This window comes from Patagioenas fasciata, chromosome 13 (assembly GCF_037038585.1).
Source record: "Patagioenas fasciata isolate bPatFas1 chromosome 13, bPatFas1.hap1, whole genome shotgun sequence".
Taxonomy (NCBI): domain Eukaryota; kingdom Metazoa; phylum Chordata; class Aves; order Columbiformes; family Columbidae; genus Patagioenas; species Patagioenas fasciata.
In genome coordinates, this window is record NC_092532.1 from 11,113,385 (window position 1) to 11,133,333 (window position 19,949).

General features: G+C 48.5%; 2 protein-coding genes across 2 annotated transcripts; both read left to right on the plus strand.

Moving 5' to 3' along the window:
• The first annotated feature begins 495 nt into the window (after positions 1-495).
• Positions 496-3,409, plus strand: FOXC2 (forkhead box C2). The gene has a single exon (XM_065847965.2). The coding sequence runs from the start codon at positions 1,014-1,016 to the stop codon at positions 2,481-2,483; it is 1,470 nt and encodes a 489-aa protein (XP_065704037.1). The 5' UTR covers positions 496-1,013; the 3' UTR covers positions 2,484-3,409.
• A 2,998-nt stretch (positions 3,410-6,407) lies between these two features.
• FOXL1 (forkhead box L1) lies at positions 6,408-9,895 on the plus strand. Its single transcript, XM_065847971.2, has 2 exons — positions 6,408-6,789; positions 8,706-9,895. Exon 2 carries the CDS (start codon positions 8,868-8,870, stop codon positions 9,792-9,794), a length of 927 nt encoding a protein of 308 aa, XP_065704043.1. The 5' UTR covers positions 6,408-6,789; positions 8,706-8,867; the 3' UTR covers positions 9,795-9,895.
• The last annotated feature ends 10,054 nt before the right edge of the window (positions 9,896-19,949 follow it).

The window sequence follows — 19,949 nt, forward strand, 5'->3', positions numbered from 1 at the left end:
GATTTAAAATAAATATATTTAGAAAAGGAGGAAAAAAAGGACCTGCCCGGCACAGGGGCACCCGTTATGTCGGCACCGCAGGGCGATGCGGGTACGAGCGCTGTGTCGCGACTCCCGCCGTCCTTGAGATCAACCTGGTTTTTAAAAAATACAAAAAAATGCTTAAAACTTCACTTTTTTAATGAAGCGTGAGGGAAGGTGTCGCGGGTGAGCGGAGCCCCCGGCCAGAGCCGTTCAGCGCCGGCTCTTTTTTGGGGCCAAAACGTTAAAATTATAGAGGGGAGGAATGGGTATAATTTTTTTATGTGTGTATCTATAATTTCAGAGCCAGGCAAAGCGCTGGCGTGTGTGTGTGGCGTGTGCCTGCATGTGTCACTCACCGGCGCCGCCGCCCTCCTATTGGCTGCGGTAGCGGGTGCGCGTTCCGCCATTGGCGGGGGGCGGCGGCAGAGGGCGGGGCCAGCGGGGAGTAAAAGAGCGGCGGCGGCGCGGGGCGAGTTTTGAAGCTCCGCGGACGCGGCCGAGGAGCTCGGCGGCTCCGCGCACCCCCGCGCACCCCTCGCCAGGAGCCGGCGGGGCCCCAGAAGATTTCCAGCGGTTATTGTGACAAGGACTGGGTTTCCGCAAGGCTGCTTTTTTTTTTTTTTTTTTCAATTACTATCTTTTTTTTTTTTTTTTTCAATAATTCCCTTTTCCTGCGAGAACAGGCCTTCCCCCCCCCGTTCCCGCTCCTCACCTCCCGCTCCGCGAGAGCGGTGTGTATATAAGAATCACAGTCATAAAGAGGGAGGGAGAGGCCGCCAGAGACCACCCTGCCCCCGGCGACCCGAAGGATGATGCTGCGGTGCCGCTGCTAGAGGATACGCTGGGATTTAGCTCCTCTTTGAGACTCTCTCTTCTCCCGCTCTCTCCTCTCTTCCTCCTCCTCAGAGGGGTCCCGGACGGGGGTGAAGCCCTTCCACCCTATTCCTCCTCCTCTTCCTCTCCTCCCCGGCCGCGGGAAGCCCCTCTCCATGATGCAGGCTCGCTACTCCGTCTCGGACCCTAACGCTCTGGGAGTGGTGCCGTATTTAAGCGAGCAGAACTACTACCGGACGGCGGGGACGTACGGCGGCATGGGCAACCCCATGAGCGTTTATTCGGGCCACGCCGAGCAATACGCGGCGGGGATGGGGCGCTCCTACGGACCTTACCACCCCCATCAACCCGCTGCCCCCAAGGACCTGGTGAAGCCACCTTACAGCTACATCGCCCTCATCACCATGGCCATCCAGAACGCCCCCGACAAGAAGATCACGCTCAATGGGATTTACCAGTTCATCATGGACCGTTTCCCTTTCTACCGCGAGAACAAGCAGGGCTGGCAGAACAGCATCCGTCACAACCTGTCCCTCAACGAGTGCTTCGTCAAGGTGCCCCGTGACGACAAGAAGCCGGGCAAGGGCAGCTACTGGACCCTGGACCCAGATTCCTACAACATGTTCGAGAACGGGAGCTTCCTGCGCCGCCGGAGACGCTTCAAGAAGAAGGATGTCTCCAAGGAGAAGGAGGAGGCCCGGGAACGGCTGCTGAAGGAGCAGCCCAAGCCCCCCGGGCTGCCCGGCGCCGACCTTCCCAAGGAAGCTTCCTCCTCCTCTTCCTCTTCCTCCGCCTCGGCGCCGGCCTCCGAGAAGAAGGTGGTGATCAAGAGCGAGACGGCATCTCCCGAGCTGCCAGTGATCACCAAGGTGGAGACGCTGAGCCCGGCCAGCGGCGGGGCGATGCGGGACAGCCCCCGCAGCGCCGCCTCACCCCCCGCGGCCGCCTCCCCCGAGGGTTCCCTGCCTGAGCATCACCCCGCCGGGAACGGGCTCCCGGGCTTCAGCGTGGAGAGCATCATGACCCTGCGGACTTCCCCCGCGGGGGATCTCAGCCCGGTGAGTGCCGCCTCGGGCAGGACGGGTGCCGGGATGGCCCTGGGCTACCCACCAGGGCAACCGTCGGGCTACAGCGCGGCGTGTAGCCAAGCCCTGGACACTAGTGGGAGCTACCACTGCAGCATGCGGGCCATGAGCCTGTACAGCGGCGAGAGGCCGGGCCACATGTGCGTGACCCCCGCAGCGCTGGAGGAGGGGCTGCCCGAGCATCCCACCGGTGCCCCATCGCCCCTCGGTACCCTGAGCCTGCCCTCGGGGCAGGAGGGTGCGCTGGGGACCGGGCATCATCCCCACGGCGGAGGGGCGGCGGGGGGGCAGCCCACGGCCTCCTGGTACCTCAACCACGGGGCTGAGCTGAGCCACCTGCCCGGCCACGCTTTCGGGTCCCAACAGCAGACTTTTCCCAACGTTCGGGAAATGTTCACCTCGCACCGGCTGGGGATGGAGAGCGCTTCGCTCAGCGAGCATCAGGTGAGCAGCAACTCCGCCTGTCAGATCCCCTACAGATCCGCGCCCTCCCTATATCGCCACGCCGCCCCCTACTCCTACGACTGCACTAAGTATTGAGTAGCCGCGACCCCCACCCCCCCAAACTCCCGCCCAGGGCCATCTGCCAAAAAAATATAAAATTATTAATAATAATTATTATTAAAAAAATCAGGAGAATTAAAAACACACCAAACACTTCAGACGGAGGAAAAATAATAAAAAAAGTTGACAGTTTCCCCATAGACCTGGGAGCCACAGAGTTTGTAGATCCCAAGCCTCGTTTTTGGCTTTCTTAAATTCCAGGCGAGTAAATTCTACTTGAAAAAGGGGATCTCTCCTAAAAACAATCAAACAAAAAAATTAAAAATAATGAAAAAATCAATAATTCTCTCTCTATATATATGTCTATCTTAAAGTGGCAAATTTTATATGCTAAAGTATAGGGGGTCTCAGAAAAATAAGTTATGGACCAATATCACAACGACCATCTATACGTTTTAAAAGAAAAAAAAAAGTATATATATATATATATAAATATATGTCCTGGGTATTTTTAAGTTCTCTGTTGTGCTGTAAAAAATGTGTGGATTTCTAATCAGGCTGATTTTCAGAGCCATTAATATAATATTTAAAGTTGAGTTCACTGGATTATTTTTGTCTCGCCCAACGATTCCTAACTTCCAAATTAATGACAAGTGATTTCTTCTTCTGTGTACAATTATGCAATAGAGTTTCTTTCATTTTAGAGCTGTTCTTTTCGCAAGACGAGAAAATAATTTATTTTTTGCTGGTGGATTTTTTTTTTTGAAAGAAAAAAAAAAAGACAAAGTATCTGATACTTTTTTATTATTATTTACGACGTGTGATGTTCTGTAAAATAGATTTTATCTTGACCATTCCTAAGGACTATTTGCTTTAACCTGCTTCAAAGTTCGTTTGTCTTATGTGGTCCTAATTGTTGTACTTACCTTAAAATAAATCCATGCTGTTTTTTTCTGCTCCAAGTCTGGCGCTTGTCTGTGTATATATGTGTTTTTTGCAGTTTTTTTTTCCTCCCTTCACCTTTCCTTCATGCAGGAAATTGTTTGTTTTTAAAACAAAGTCGTTTTATTGAAGCCTGAAGGTTTCTTATCATGATTATTTTGTTTGATAAAAGGTTTAGTTCACGTGGAGAGCTCGAATTTATACAACTGCGGGGGGAAACGAATAAGGCACGGTGGGGGGGCCGGGTGTTAGCATTGATTCTCTCCCTCAATCCCAAATCCTTGACTAGCTTGAAATTTGGGGAAAATTTCCAGGCCTCTAATGGAGAGAACGGGTTGGCGGGGGGGGAAAAAGGAGGAGGAATTTTGTGTCCCCTGCCCCGTCCCTGCAAGCGCGGGCCTTGTGCGGTGTTCGCGGGTCCGAGCTCCCGGAACCGGCTCTTTCCACCACAGAAAACAAATAAAATTCCACACCCCATCCCCTTTTATTTTTAAAGGAAGCTCGAAAGGCTACGAGTGGGTGCGGGTGATAAGAGCGATCGTTTAAACCCGGATTCACTGCGGAGTCCGGAAGAAGGCGGAAAGTTCATTTCGGAATAATTTTAAGCTTTAAAATCCTCAGCCGTGCGAAGATCTGGCTGATTTTTAACCTTTAGAGAAAAAAATCCCTATTTGATTTCCTATTCGCAATGCCGGGTACTGACGGATGTTGCGCCTTTTCCCCAAATCAACCTTAACCTGTTAAAGCGGCTTTGCTAAGCTCAGAATTGCGGGGGGTTGCAGTGCTAAAGGCATGGAAATGCCGGTAAAGCCTGAAGCAGACTTTAGGAAGGCTCTTTGGGACTTCTTAAGCTCAGCTTGCTGGAGCCCCGCTTCTTTCCCAGCTTCCCAGGCGCCGCAGAGGCTCCAATATTTCCCCGAGACATTTCCCGGCCGTGGCCCCCACTTCGACCTCCTGCAGCCTCCCCCAATTCCCCTCGTAGCCCTGGCAGGGCTAGGGAGCGGTTACACCCGTAGCAGACTGTTAAAATTGATTATATTAATCTGGTTTTGTTCGGGTACATTTTGCATGCGCTACAAAGCTGGCAACAGGTACTGAAACTCTCGATTGAAATGAGAAAAAATGTCTGAGCCTCACTTGATCCTTATTTTAAGGAACTTCTCGTAAAACTCTTGCCTTTTTTCCTGGCTCTCAGAGGGTGTGTTTTCTTTTTTTTTTTTTCTTTTTGTTTTTTTTTAAATGCAGCAAACCCAAAGGTGCTGTTCTAAAGAGAGAAAATAAATAGGATGAAAGGTAAAAAGAAAAAAGTAGGGTACGAGGGTAAAAAGAAATGAAGTGGGAAGAATTCTTTACCCGGCCCAGGCACCTTCCTCGTGGATCTTGTCCCCTCTTGGAGGTGCCTGAAGTCAGGTGGCCGCTGTGGGTTTTCCCACACGCTTCGTGAAATCCCGGAGTCACTGTTGCTCCCACATCTACCCACGCCGACTGGGTACACGGGGACCCTTCTCCTCACCAGTGGGCAGGGATACTGGGGGCTGGGGTGTTCCCCCAGGGCTCTGCCATCCCCCCACTGCTGCTGGACAGTTCCTGGGGGAGCCGTGGCTTGAGCCGGGCTAAGGAGACCCTTCTTCCCCCACAACCCCTCGTTGATATTTGTTTTACCACCCCGTCCTGGTGGGACACTCTCCCCCTCCCCACCCTGCTGTGCCTCAGCTTCGGAGGTGGCAGAATTTCAGGATTTTGGGAGTAGGGTCTGGGGGCTGAGAACATTGTCCCTCTGCTGTGCCCAATCCTGGGGCATGAGGGGGTATCAGTCCCCATTTGCCCCCATCCCTCAAGCCCCAGTGCCCTCTGGCTTTCTGATGGGAGCGTTCTTTTGGTGGGCTGGTTTCACAAGCGAGGTGAGACCAAAGGGACCTTTTCGGGAGCCTATTTAAAGCTGAGATGTGGGGTCGAGAATGCAATAGGTGTCTGTCGTGACAGGTGACCTCAGCCCGGCAGAGGCAGAGGGAGAGGAAGGAAGGAGGAAGGCCCAGGGTAGATCCTGCAGACAGCAGCAGCTGGATTGGGCCCTTCAGGCCCTCACAGCTGAAGGACCAGTATAAACCTCCCCTGTCCCAGATCAGGAGGGCCAAGTTTGGCCCCAGGGGGGTGGCTGAAGATGCTGCATGACCAGTTGCACTGTGTTGGGGCCCAGCGCTGTTTTGGACAGCAGATGAAGTTGGTGGATGGGATTTTTTTGATTTTTTTTTTAATTTATTTCTTGCTGCACTGCCTTTAACCTGTGGGTTTGCAAATTGTGCAAAAGCCCAAACAGCTCCGAATTTTGGAAGGGGAAGGAACAGGTTTTCCAGCTTGTCCCCGCCATGAAAGTCCCTGCGCAAAGGTGCCCTGCAGCCAAGCTGGGGGAGCGTTTCCCTGGTGCTGCAGGACCTGGGTAAAACACGTTCCATTTAGGAAGCCACCCAGGCCTCTGCACAGCCTGGGCACAGAGCTGTCTGGTCCCACTCAAGCTACCCCACTTCCCATGGAGGTCGTCAATGCACCTTGAGAAAATGCTGGACAGGAGAGTTTTCAGGGAGGGTCACTAGCTCTTCTGTCCCTTTGGAGGGGACTTTACAGAAAGTCCATAGCAGGGGCTGAAAGGCTGGGAGAGGAAGAAATACACCCCCAGCCCAGGGTCAATATTGAGTGACCTTGCAACTGTACAGCACCCTGCATGGTGAGGGGTGGGCAGGGGTTGCTGGACCCCTCCAGGAAGTTGTGTCTAAGGAAACCCAGTCCAGAAGTGCAGCAGAAGTGGTGAGCCTGGGTTTACACCCCTGCTCCCCCCAGACCCGGGTACAGCAAGGAGTGGGGAGTACTGATTTATCCCCCCTTGCTCCTCCCGGGCCGAGATACAGCAAGGAGTGGGGAGCACTGATTTATGCCCCGCTCCCCAGGGGGCCCGGAAAGGGAGCACTCCTCGCTGCTGCTTTAAAAGGGGCTTGTCAGCTGTAGAGGAGGGGAAACACGGCCAGGAGCGCCTCCATCGCCGGCTCGCGTTTTTTTCTTTTTTTTTTTTTTTTTTCCCCCTGTTCAGGGAAAGAGCGACGATAACAACATCAACAAAAAACCCCTCTCCGCCGCGCCACTCTCTTCCCCAGCACCCCCCCGCAGCCGTCGGAGACGCTCCCGGGCGGATAACGCAGGGAGCCCCAGGGATGCCGCCGGCAGGACGGAGCGAGCAGAAGGGGGACGGCAGGCAGTACCGTGAGCTGGGAAGAAGGAGCAGAGAGAAAAGCCGCATCCCCGCCTCCAAGGATTTCCTACTGGGAAAACGCGGAGGAAGGAAGAATTTTACTGGGGGAGGGAGCTCGGGGAATGAGACCGTGTGCCTGTATTCCTGCCGTACACGCGAGTATTTATTGTTTTATAATAATAATCCGTGATTGGAGTGTCCCAAGGAGCGGGGGACTCCCCGAGGCGGGCAGAGGAGGGGGTTGGGGGGACCCTCGTCCTCGACAGACTGCCCTGAGGATGCGTCGGGAGGGTGAGAGCAGCTGGGCTCTGCCCCATCCCTCCCCGGCAAGGATGCTACCGGGGAGGGTGGTCCCCACTGTCGAGGGCAGGGATCCCCCCTCTCCCCAAACCCTTCTTCTGCCTCCCCTTCTTTATTTATTTGGGAGTTTATCGCATTTATGGCACGTTGGATGGGTCCTGCCGCTCCCGGGGGGTGGCGGGCGTGTGCACCGCGGAGGAGAGACGCGACATTCTCCGCAAGGGAGGTGTTAGAGGGGAAGGTTTCCCTTCCTCTGCGTGGGACCAGCCAGTAAGCGAGGAGATTCCCCCCACCACTGCCCGAGAAGCCACCTCCCTCCGCACCGCGGCTGGATTTCGCAGGCTCGCAATGGCGACTTGCAGCCTTTAGGGCTCATCTGAGGCTCTATAGCCATCGCACTGGTTTTTACCTCGGGGATGAAGCCCATTCGCTCCATGATTTGCTGGGGGAACAGCAGAATTGGAGCAGAAATGGGCGAGAAACCCCACAGATGAAGAGGAGCTTGCAGGAAGGTCCGGGGTGGGGGGCATCACTTGGGCCGGGATTTTGCTCTTGCCCTGCCAAGTGAAAGTCCCACCACGGTCGTGGGATCTGCACTGATTGGATCTTTCTCTCTGGGGGAGGAAGGGATTCTCTTCAGGCCTCCTCTTCCCTCCCCCGGAGAAATGATGCTCCACGGAACAGGGTCTCCCCGGGAGTTGAGCCGTGGGGAGGAGGCTCGGGAGACAGCCGACACCTCCAACTGCATCGGAATCCCTCAGGGCCTGGGATTAAAGCAGTTACATCAGTAAATTTAAAAAAAAATAAAATAAAAAAATCCAGCAACAGAAAACACAACCCCAAACCTGGACGTTTATACAGAAAAAGAGCATCACAAATTCCTAATGTAAGCACCGGCCAGCTGTGTGCACTTGTAAAGTTGTTATAATCCCCCTCCTTGTTATAAACAGGAAAGTACATAATATAAAGCAACAGGCCTGCATTCACAAATACTGACCCTCCTCCCCATGCCTGCCAAATTCCCCTTTTATGAAGCTCGCTCGCTGCAGCCCCCGGCCGTGTCCCCCTGCCCGCCCGGGGCTGAGTCCGGGGGTTCCTCCATCCGTTCCCGGGTGGCCCGTCACGACTCGGGAGAGTCGGCGGGGACAGGATCGGATCCGGCCACCACTTCGAGCCGGGTCCCCGCATGGGGAGGTGCAGGAACCCCACCACACCTGGATCCCAGACAATCCCTTTCCCTCTCTCCCCGTCGCAGCGCTGCCTTCTCCTCTCACCCATCCCTTTTTCTTCCTTTCTTTTTTTAGTTTTTGTCATTTTTTTGGTGGTTGGATGCCCCAGTTTTCCTGCGGGGATCCTTGCCCGCTCCTCCCCGAGCTCCAGCAGTGTACATCCTGCTCTGCTGTGTGTGCTTACAGCGTCAAAGGGTGGACGTGATATTTCAAACATCAGATCAGTGCGTTTATATATTGGGTGCCCGGAAATTTTTCCAAATAAACACAGCTTGATTCGACTTGGGTGGGCAGACTTATCAACAGATTAATTCTATAAACAAATGAAGGAATAACCCGGAGACCATTGGCTGGTACCAGCAAGACACGTGGAGCGAGCTTGGAGTTTTGTAGCAATGAAATTTTAATTAATGTGGGTGGGCTGAGAACACAAACGACTGTTTATCAGAGACAATTTATTTTCCAGTGCTAAGTCAACATATAATAGCAAACTTACAACAATTATTTAACTTTTTTTTTTCTTTTTTTTTTTTTTTTTTTTTTAAGAGCTATGAAGCAGGGACAGAGGCAGAGCGAGCTCCTTCAGGCAGGGTTGGGATCTGAGCTCGCACAAATAGCTCCCCGGTGGACTCGTCACAAGTTCCTGCTCTTCCCCGTCCCTTCGTACGGCTCCGAGGGGGAAGAACCGGAGCTAAGAGCCCACCGGCGATGAGCCACATCTACGGCAGCCACCTCTCCCCCCTGGGCAGCCCCTCCATGGTCTACCTCCCCGCCGCCCTGGGCTTCGCCCCCAGCGGTGCGATCTCCCGGCAGGACCCCCCGCAGAAACCCCCCTACAGCTACATCGCCCTCATCGCCATGGCCATCAAAGAAGCTCCGGAGCAGAAGGTGACCCTCAGCGGCATCTACCAGTTCATCATGGACCGTTTCCCCTTCTATCACGACAACAAGCAGGGATGGCAGAACAGCATCCGCCACAACCTATCCCTCAACGACTGCTTCGTCAAGGTGCCGCGGGAGAAGGGACGGCCGGGCAAGGGCAGCTACTGGACCCTGGACCCCCGGTGCTTGGACATGTTCGAGAACGGCAACTACCGCCGGAGGAAGAGGAAGCCCAAAGCCCCGGGGCCACCGGAGGCGAAGGGCGACGCGGCCCCCCCGGACGGCGAACAGCCGGGGCCGGCCGCTCGCCCCGACGAACCCAAAAGGGCCAAAGGGAGCGCAGAGGCGGACTCGGCCGACGAGGGGATCCCTAGGCCGGGTGGAGGGGAAGCGGCTCCTCCCGGGGGTCCCCCCCGCTGCGGCGGCGCCCCGGCCCTCGCCGTCCCCCGGCCGCCCGCCCCCGCCGCCGCCCCGCCGCACAAGAGCGGCCCGAGGGGCCGCAGCTTCAGCATCGAGAGCATCCTCGCCCAGGGGCTAAGGCAGCAGTCCCCCGGGACAGCCCCCAAAGCGGCCCGGGAGACCCCGGTCGGTTGCCTCGGTGGCTCCTTAGTCGCCAGCGGTGGCTTCGGCCCGGCTCTCAATGCCTCCCTGATGCTCGACTCTCAGGTGCACGGGAGGCTTTACCACATCGGCATCCCCTTCCTCTCCTGCTTCCCTCTCCACTTCTCCGAGGCGGTATTTAATTTTCAGTAGTTGCCCCATAATTATAATATATCCCTCCTCTTGCCCCCCCCCCCCCGCCTCCGGTCGCTGCTCCGGGGGGTGCGATGGGAGGGAGAGACCGGACTCAGAACTCACCAAGCGGGTAAAGACAAAAAAAAACCAAACCGAAAAATACGATGTTAAAGGTGACTCAGGATTTCAGGGCATTTTCAAGGCACATCTTGCTGCGGAGCTCTCGTTAGAGGTTGCCTCCCACTTCCCCTGCCAGATCGACTTTTAAAGGTAAAACGGTTTTCTTTTCCCCTGGTTGGACGAGGCACAGAGGCAGCGAGGGGGTCCCACACTGGCCTCCAAGCATCATCGGGTTTGTTCTGCACCTTCAGTCTTTGCATCCCTCATGTTTCTTAGACCTGGTTTCTGCCAAGCCCTTCGGGTGTTCAGTTTTCTCCTTTTTTTTTTTTTTTAATTTAATTTTATTTTGAAAACCAAAAGGCCCCTTCCATGCTTGGGGAGGAGTCTGAGACTTGTTTTGCCATTAATACCCACGGGTGCCTGCACATAATAACTCCTGATATTGCTCTGTGGCCCAGTCCTCCGAGTGGGTAAAAGACAAGTAATGGCACTGAAATAAGACTCCAGCCTCAATTCTGCACAATCCTCCTTGCTTTGACTCAGCACCATGTATAACTCATGACATTAACGCAAGCTACTTTCCTGCCTCACACTTGTGCTTCTCATGTATCGCGATAGTGTTTCTGTCTCACTGATGTGGTCAGAAAGAGGGGGATGGACAAGCAAACACGCTGTGAATGTGGAGATGTGGCCGATTTCCATGTCTTGCTGGGATCAGTTGCTTCTGACCAAAAAAGACTGAGGCAGAGTTGTGGAGGCTGGTCTTGTTTTTTTGAAGGAGCTGTGTTAATAACCCGGACAACTACCAGGAAAAAAAAAAGACATCAGCTGTGTTTCTAACGTTCTCTTTTTTCTTAAAGAAGGAAGAATCCAGACACATTACAAGAAATCAGGAATATTTTTTCTTTCTTTCTTTTTTTTTTTTTTTTTTGATGCTAAATAGAGGCTTTCTGTATATTAGTGGATAAACGTCGTTTTAGAATAAAAAGATTTATATTCTCGATTTTCATTATGAAACCAAACCTATATCCAATAAAAGTATTTTGTTCAGGACTGTGGCTGATGCGTTGTAAACCCCGCCAGGCTCTTGCAGTGAGCTCTGGTGCAAATATCCTGGTGATGGCATGATGCTCTCACTGCCAGGAGGAGGGAAAAGGCGGCAAAGGCTGAAAATAGGGGTCTGGGACATTACCCATTCCTCACAGCTGAGATAATGATTCCCAAAATTATTCTGTTTTTCTTTCTCTTCCCTCTGTTCAACCACCTCATCTCACCAGCAAAGTCTGTCCTTAAAGTAGCGCCTGAACTATTGGAAATCTGGATTTCTCAGGTGAGTTGTAATTCAGCTTTTGCAGAGGATGGCTGGCATCAGACTGCCTTGACATTGGGACGAGGAGCTCAGGGGGGCTTCTTTCAACACAAGGTAAAGAGCTCGCACATGGGGAAGTACAGAAAACCTCTGAGAGGTGGGAACTGATGTTGAGTTTCCAAAAGAAAGATGCTCACAGGCAGATCCCTGGATAGGCAGAGCTACAGCTTCTCGCTGTGCAAAAAAAAAGAGAATAAAAAAGGAGAAGGGGATTTTTATATAGATGTGCAAAACAGACTTTATTTAAATAAAATACCAGCTTAGTTCTTGCCCAGCAGAGACCCCAGATCATCCCTCCAGCAGCAGCTGCTTGCAGGTGCCCAGAACTGAGCACATATTTAAAATGGGAGCTTAACACTGTCCCCAAGGATGGGCGAAGTTGGGTCTCCATCAAGTCCTAGAGCTGGATCCCACAAGTGGGGATCCTGCATCCCTGCTTTCACTGCAACCTGGCCCACTGAAGCGTTTTGCACTCAGAAAGTCATTATTTATGGTCTCAGTCACAAGGTGGTTTATTCCTAGAAAAACCTTTTTCGCTTCTTTGAAAAGACTCCCCTGAGAGACCTGTGTACATCCCCACCAGGCATGGGCAGAGCTGTGCGGGGCTTGGACCAGCACTCAGCAGCATCCCCACCCTTGGGTGTCTGCATGTGTCTGTGCTGGAAAACAGCTGCTGACTGCGAGGGTGAGCACTTGCTTCTGTATGCACAGAGTGTGAGGACAGCCCCACACAAAGGAAAATCCACTAAATCCAGCCCTGTGTCTTTGGGGTCCTCTGCTTCCCTTTCTCCAAACTTGACACTCCAGCTGTGGCCCCCCAAGTTCTGGCACCTCTCAGCTCCTATTCCAGCTCCCGAAGTACCTTTTTTGACCTGCAAATGGGACTTCTATTCCTTTCCTCCTTGCCCTCTACCCCAGGGCCCTTTCTGTACAAGGGCAGTTTTCAGTGGCAAGTCCTGGTCAAAAAAAAAATCTGAAGCAATAAGTCTCACATTAGGATTGCAGTTTGATACATCACAATGTATATTTGTATCACAGACACATTTTTTGGAGATTGAACTTTTTCTACGGAATGGGAATTTTTTTTTTTTTTTTTGTGAAGCTTTGCTCATGATGCCATTTGATTTTATTTTTGTTTTGTTATAGTGGAGTGGGACAAAATACAGCTGCAGTGTTTCAAAGCTGCACTGGGCTCCATTTTGGTTTCACTTGAGAGAGTAAAATTAGTAAACTTAACATGCTCTGCACAAAGATGACACTAACTCGAATGAAATCAGAACTGAGTGAATAGTTATAAGTGGGAATTTGGATTTGATTGTACCATTGCTGTAACTTGCAGGGGATGCATACCGAGAAAAAGGGTCTTATTGCCAACATGCAGAATGACTAATAGCACACGGCTTTTGTACGTAATCTGTTTATATAGAGAGGAGAAGTAGTAATGGTACAACAAAAAAAAAAGCAGTTTAGTGTGCAGAGAAATAAGTGTGTATGTCAATATACCCATACCTGCCATTTGGATGTAGCTGAGCATCCTTTAACCCTCTATACATCATGTGAATTCTGGTGCTGTGCAGTACAAAACAGACAATACATTGTACAAATAGAAAGGACTTGACAAGCTGCAAATAATGGATGTCAATCGTTTCACACCTGTTTCACAACCCAAAAAAAGCAGCTGCCAAACACAAAACTGCCACCCGGTATTTGACTCATCCCTGGAATCTTCCCCCTCCTGGCTTTCCCAACCTCTTGGGCTTGGCTATAAACACCAGTCTGAAATACTGCGAAGAAATGTAGAAAATAGCCTACGATGCAGTATAAACAGCATACTTCTTGTGTGGGCGATATATATGCCTTTCCGTTCCACTGGAGAGGAATGACCTCTCCCAACCAAGCAAGGTTTCACGTCTCCAAGGTCTGCAGCCAATTTTAACTCGTAGGAGCAGAGAGGAGCACATAGTGGAATAGGCTCACGGCAGAGTCCTTCAGTTTGTGGAGCAGCTTTGCTCCAAACACAGGTTTCCTATGAGAGGAACTGAAAATTTGGCATATTAAAATAATTGGGGAATTAAATTTCTCATAAATGAAGCTTCCAGTCTTTAAATATGCTCAGTATGTGCTCTCTTCAAGCTGGTCCCATTGCATATAAAAAAATAATCAAGCATTTACACATGATCAGAAGCCACTTGCAGGACTTGTCACTCAAAGTGCATGGCTGCCCATGTCTAAATTCAAGGTGACATAATTAAAGGGACTTTTTAATTGCTTGAACTCCCCCTCTTGCCGTTAATAGTTAATTCTATTTCCATCCTTTATCAAGGAAGATACATAATGGAGAGAGCATCCCTTTTCACACCAAAATCCACTGGCCTCCTGCTATTTGCTCCTAAACACATGAGAGCAGCCAATTCCTGAAACGAGAGAGGGAGAAGGATCTGCTTCATTACTTGATTCATAGCGCTGCACACCCAGAAAATAGGTCTCCTGGGAGACAGCATTTTGGATATTAAACAGATCACATATTTGATTTTAAGTGAAAGAGCGAGAAGACAAGATCACAGAATTAGAGAAGTTACAGATGGAAAAGGTCTATGAGGTTACGCAATCCATCAGTCTGGACATCGCATAATTGCTCCCCACAGTATATTTTTAGTGCTTTATCCAGACAAATCGTTAAGTGCTTTAAAATGGGCCAGATTCCTCAAACGCAATGCGTGCTAAGTCACAGCTGATTTCACCGCGGCTCGGAGCTTCCAGTGTTTAATAAGATACCAGAAGAAAGTTCTGTGTGGTCAAGGAGAGCAGAATGGACGCTCCCAGAAATAAATACAGGTCTGATTCTGTATTTTTTCTAGAAATCTTTCCTAAATTGGTTAAATAAGATCTCTTGAATCTCATTTTCAGATTATACTGAATAATGTATTATTACTTATTCAGATGTTCACTTAGTCCAAAGTAAAACGTTGTTAATGTTCATGTGAAGGCAAGCTGTTTTAAGCCAGCTTCAAAGCCAGTTCAGTAAAGCATAAAGAATGTTTATTTAAAATATAGTTGCTAAATTTAGCATGAGCTTGGTTAGTCTAAATCTTAGAGACATTTTTAGAGAGCACATTGCAAATCAGGAATGCATAGAGAAATAAATAAACTTTCCCACATTTTTGGAAATCGAGTAAGAATTTGCAAGTTATTACTTGCATGGGCGATTTCTGTGGATTGGAAAGCACTATGAGTAATGCAAATTTCCCACTAAACAGACAGTTGAAAACACAATGCTAATAACTTTCATTGCAATTTCATTTCAAATAATGCTCCCTTAAGGAGGAAACAACACTATTAACAGTCAGCTATTGTTACAGAATTTACGCAGCGCATCAACATGTTTCAATATTTACTCGAGCTCTTTTGCAAAGCACCAAAAAGTGCAGCGGAGCTGGGGTTGGCTACAAGCCACATACAAACCCCTACAGAGGAAATCTTCCATTTGAATTAGGTCCTGTGCTCTTCCTAGCAATTATGATGCTGGATTTTACACCCACATCTCGCATGTTGGTTGCCGGATCCTCAGCTGGATTCAGTGCCAGCCCACCTGCCAGTTGAGCATTTAGACACTTGATTTTAAGTTTTTCCTTTCTTTCAGCATCGCCTTCCTGAGTTTATGCAAGTAAAAGAGACATATCTTGGTCATTTTTATGTTAAGTAACTTTGCCTTAGAGAAACAAGCCAAGGTGAGCAGACTTGTGATGCTAAGCAACTAAATTCTCTTTTATTGGGTCAGTATCAGAGGGATGAAGCCTGGAGATAATGCTCGGTTTTCATCATTTCCCGCCATCTTTTCCATGCCTTGGTTGGTGCCAGTGTAATGTAATATCTGTTTCTGCTCCTAGAGGTGGGAAAATTACAGCCGTACCGCTCATGGGGCTACAAGACAAAAGGGATGTGGCCAAGTGTCCCCCCACTTTGGTGGCATTGGGGTCAACTTCTCACCAAGCAGACAGGTGAAATAAGGAGGCACAGAAGAAAACACTGAGGGTATTTTTTTATTATTATCATTTTTTTCAAAAGACAGGGATGCACTGCTTCTGCCAGTTTTAGGCAGCTTTAAACATCTACAGCCTGATCCAAAGTGCTGTGACTCAGCTTTACGCTCAAGCACCAGGTCACACCTGTAGAACCATCCTCCCCAGCCACCTTGGATCCCCCTCGGCTCTGCAGATGAAGGTTTGCAAATCCACCAGCCCAACATGCTAATTCCTGCATCTGCAGTGGGGTGGACTCCTTAATTCTTCACTACCTATCTTCAATTGCTTACTAAGTCACTGTTTTCATTAGAAAAGCAATATGTAATAATAGTTGTTAAAATAATTGTATTTCTGTTTTTACATCTGTAAAGATTAAGTTAAACAGTATGAAGCCCATTAAACTATTTCATGTCATGCTGCCATAAATTTCCTCCATTCCCATTGCTACTATTATTCCAGAGTAAACTCTGAGATCAAGCTGCTGCCACAGAGAGTTATTTATAGGAGCTCATTCATCAATAAAAACTTCAAAAGAAATCTGTTACTCTTCTATTGGGAAGCCAAAGAAAACTAACATAAAGACAACCCTGTTAAGAAACAAAGCTAAGGAGACCACAAGACATTCAGTTAAGGAAAATCCTGATTTCTAACAAATACCACGCAAGAAGGGGAGGAGGGGAAAAAAAAAAAAAGATTGTTGGCAATGTGAAGCCTTTTAAGTTATTTCATTCTCATTGGATGGTTAAAACAAACTGTTAAACTGTTGTATTTGTACTGGCTCAGCCGCCTCATTAGACTTCATGTGATGGATTTGCGATCTCGCAGTGCGTAAGGAGCTCTTCATCTCTTGCAAAAGCTGGTGTTGTCTTTCCACTTGTCTCAGCTGCTCGTACACAAACCCAACAGCGCAGCAGAGACCAAACCAGTGAGATGCTAAGCAGACAACCAACAGCATCCACCTCCCTAAAGGTAGATATACAGAATAGCAAAAGGTTATATTTCATCATCCTTGTTGTATCTTATTTCCTATTGTACCTTCCTCTGTACTTTTGAACTGTGCAGCAGCGGCTTTGATGGTAATAACAGGGTTAGTTCTGTAGAAACTTAAATACAGGAGGGATTTAGTGTTGAGCTTTCCTGTACCAGCACCTCACAGAACAGACCAAGTCTCTTTTCTAGAAGGCATGTTAGGAGTCACATTAGGTCTCAACCCATTTAATTTATATCATAGCAATTAACCATAACTGGAAAAATAATCTCTCTCCTTTTTGTCATTGTCTCACTAAAAACTCCACATGAGTGGGATCTTCGTGGAGGTCTTTGCAGGAACAGGGACTGGGTGATCTGCCAGGTGCTGTCATGTGACAGCATCCTCAAGCAGGGTTTTTTATGAGCTCTTCAGGTAGACCTATTTGCTTCCATCACAATCATCTGAGTCCTGAAGGCAATGTGGATCTCAAACTCCCAGTATACATTGTGTAAAAATATCATAATCAGGTTCCCAAACATCAAAGCACAGAGGTGAGGATACTGTTTCCCAGAAATCTCTTTACATCTCTACCACTATTCATGCAAAGCTGGGCAGGGCACTTTGACTGGGATTCATCTCAATCAACACTTGTCATCTAACAACTCCATACCTGGTCTAAGCTGGTCATCCAAATGATCTCCAGAATCTGCCAAGACAAAAAACACCTTCGGAGGGCTGAGCTTCCAACCACCTGTGATACAAGCTTTAAGGTGGGTGAAATCACCCTTTGATTATATATGGAAGGCCTGGATAAGGTCTGTGCTTTCCAGAACAAGGACAATCTTTTTCCTTGGCTAATGCATTTTTTTTCCTAAACAACAGCCTCTCAAAACTCACCCAAAAGGTTCCTTTTGGTTTTTTTTACTCCTTTATTTTCCATTCTTTTGTTGCAGTGGAGGTAAGACATCACTGCTTTCCTTCTACAAGGATTTAGAGCAGGGACTCCCAAATGGACCACTAGTGATGTGACTTAAATGTAGCCTAGTAGTTGCTTCTCCAAGCAGAGGTACGAGAGAAATACATTTGCAAAGACTCATTGAATTATGGGACAAATAAATCTCTTTCCTCAGGAGATCTGAAAGCACCACCCTCGCTTTTGTCTGCCTTTGCTTTGCTACAAATTGAGGCTCATGTGTCCAGTTTTGCACTGATGTAATTACAGTTGTGTTCAAAGAAGTCGGAGAGCCAAGTCAGTCATGTTGACACAATTATGCCGATGAGAAAAAAGTTATATTTATATTTTATATATTTTTAAATTGGGAATTGACCTAAACACTGTGGACACAATGATTATTAATAAACATGAAATTTCTCTGTGTACAAACTGGATTTATTCGAATTTAATTGTACCTACTGTTAAATATAATTGCTTTGCTATGAAAAGGACAAAGACAAGCCCTTAATTGTTGTGTCTGGTTTCAGATTAGACCTTACATGAATTCTAAGTAACAATAACAGCAATTGTGAAACACTTCTTATGTAGTATTTTTCATTGATTTCTCCTAAAGTGCTCTGCAGGGAGGGTTGGTAGAAAGCCCCATTATAAACATGGGGAAATCTCCTGATTATTTGTTTTGGATGGCTATAATGGAAATTGCATATGCTTTCACAGAAAAAAAAATTCCCCTATTATTATCTTCTGTCCTAAAAGGTGGGGAAAAAAACCTGGTGACTGTGATCTTACTCTAAATTATACTCAAGTGAATTCCTGGCAAACCAAATTAAGCCAGATTACTCTGGGTTTAATGAGACTAAATAGTAACAGACTAAGTTAAAGCTTAAACCAGGGCACCTAGCTGCTCTGCACTCCTTTTGGTGTGATGGATCTCTTAAAACCTTTGATTGACCAGTTTTATTTTTTTACCTTATTTCAAAGGTATTTTACTTATGGCTTGAGCATCAACAGGAAACAGCAGGTCAGCTGTTAGCATCTGTTAGGATCTGTAAGCTGACAAACTGGGGGTTGCTGAGTGCGTATTTTTGTGTGCGAAGCATCTGTGAACCCCTAAATCCTGGCTCACTTTGCCCCAATGAGAGCAAGACCAGCAGCTCTGTTTTGGCCAAAGGATGACACTGGGAGATGGGCAGGGTTGCAAAGACCTTTTCCAGGCTCAGCTTTTTACTGGATTGTGTCACTTTGATTGAAATCTGCTCAGATGCAAAACTGAGGTCATGGCTGCATAGACCCCTCTCTACAGTATGTGATACAGAGATTTAGTCTTATACAGTGAAGACCATATATTCAAATGATGACCCCTGCTTTTGAGAGGGATTCTTGCTCTGGCATTGAAGGTGAAGTCACCACACCTTCAGTCAAGGGCAACTACCTCCTGTCCCCATCGTTAGCTAACGAGAGAATCGTTTGTGTCCCGTAAGTGGTGCATCTCTCCTGGGTGGCCTGAGAACAGCCTGACTCCTCTTCATCAGCTCTCTCTGGCTTGGGTACAGTGGCAGGCGTAGGAGTTGAGCCTCAAGTTGATGTCCAGTCCAGAGGGTGACCTTATGGACCACGGAAACTTCATATTGTAAAACATTCAAGACCGCACATCTTCCTGTGTCTCCACACAGCTCTCACACAAAGGGTCCTGTGTCCCAGGCTGCGCACAACACCCCAACAACAATTAGGTGACTCAGCTCCCCCATCACGGAGGTACCTCCCTAGTGAGCGGACCACACTGGGCTCTGCAAGGAGAGGGTGAGTGGAGGTTATTTTATTTGGGAAAGTGGGTTTGAGGGTGGTTTGGTGTGGGCACTCCATGGAGAGGTCCATGTGTCTCACAGTGGAGAGAGGGAGGTGGAGGACAATGGAGCTCAGCTTTCCCATGGTGGTTGCAGCGATTGCAAGATCAGGCTGCGTCTGTCCTGGCATTCACACTTTAAAACTAATTTCCAGCCAGTTTACTAGAAACAGCCTGTACAGCCTTAGATGTGAAATATCCCAGGCTGGCGAGCGAACGCCTTGTGCTAGCTGCAATCTGTGAGCTCTGAATTTCACAGCTGCGGTGAGACAGTATTTAAAATCTCAGAGACAGAAATGGTCCTCTGTAAAGCAGAAATTATAAGTTTTGGCCCTGTCTCTAACCTTTGGAGAGTTGCCCAGCTTCTGACAGTCTGTGATGATGTCTCTGTGGAGGAAATCCTACGCTGAAGAAAAGCATGTTGCTTTCTCCCAAAGTTATATTCTTCCTTTTATTCGGCCACCATAAAGGACACTTTGTCATCTTGACAGACCCTAAATATTCTCTCCTAATTTTACAGGAGGCAGATATGGGGGCAAAAATTAAGGATTGTTCAGGAGTCTTATTTATGGTTAAGGATATAAGGGATTTGAATGGAAATAGCAATTAAACTCAAGAAAAAATTCACACTATAGGTCATTGCAATCCCAACTTTTCCCCTTATGAACTCAAGCCAAGGAGGTTTTCTTCCCCTTTGTGATTTAGGCTTTGTTAAACTTCTCTGAAAATAGCTCATATATCATAGAGAAGAATTTCCATGGGGAACATAAATACATCTGTGGAAAGAAGGGAAAATTTTTCCTTGTCTCTGGGAATGGATGAGAAAAAAAGACAGTTGACGCCAAATATTAATGATGAGTGGAGGAATCCATCCAAAGAAGCAATCTATTGAGA

Coding starts and splice junctions, on each gene's coding strand:
- FOXC2 (XM_065847965.2), top strand. CDS start 1,014: ATGATGCAGGCTCGCTACTCCGTCTCGGACCCTAACGCTCTGGGAGTG.
- FOXL1 (XM_065847971.2), top strand. CDS start 8,868: ATGAGCCACATCTACGGCAGCCACCTCTCCCCCCTGGGCAGCCCCTCC.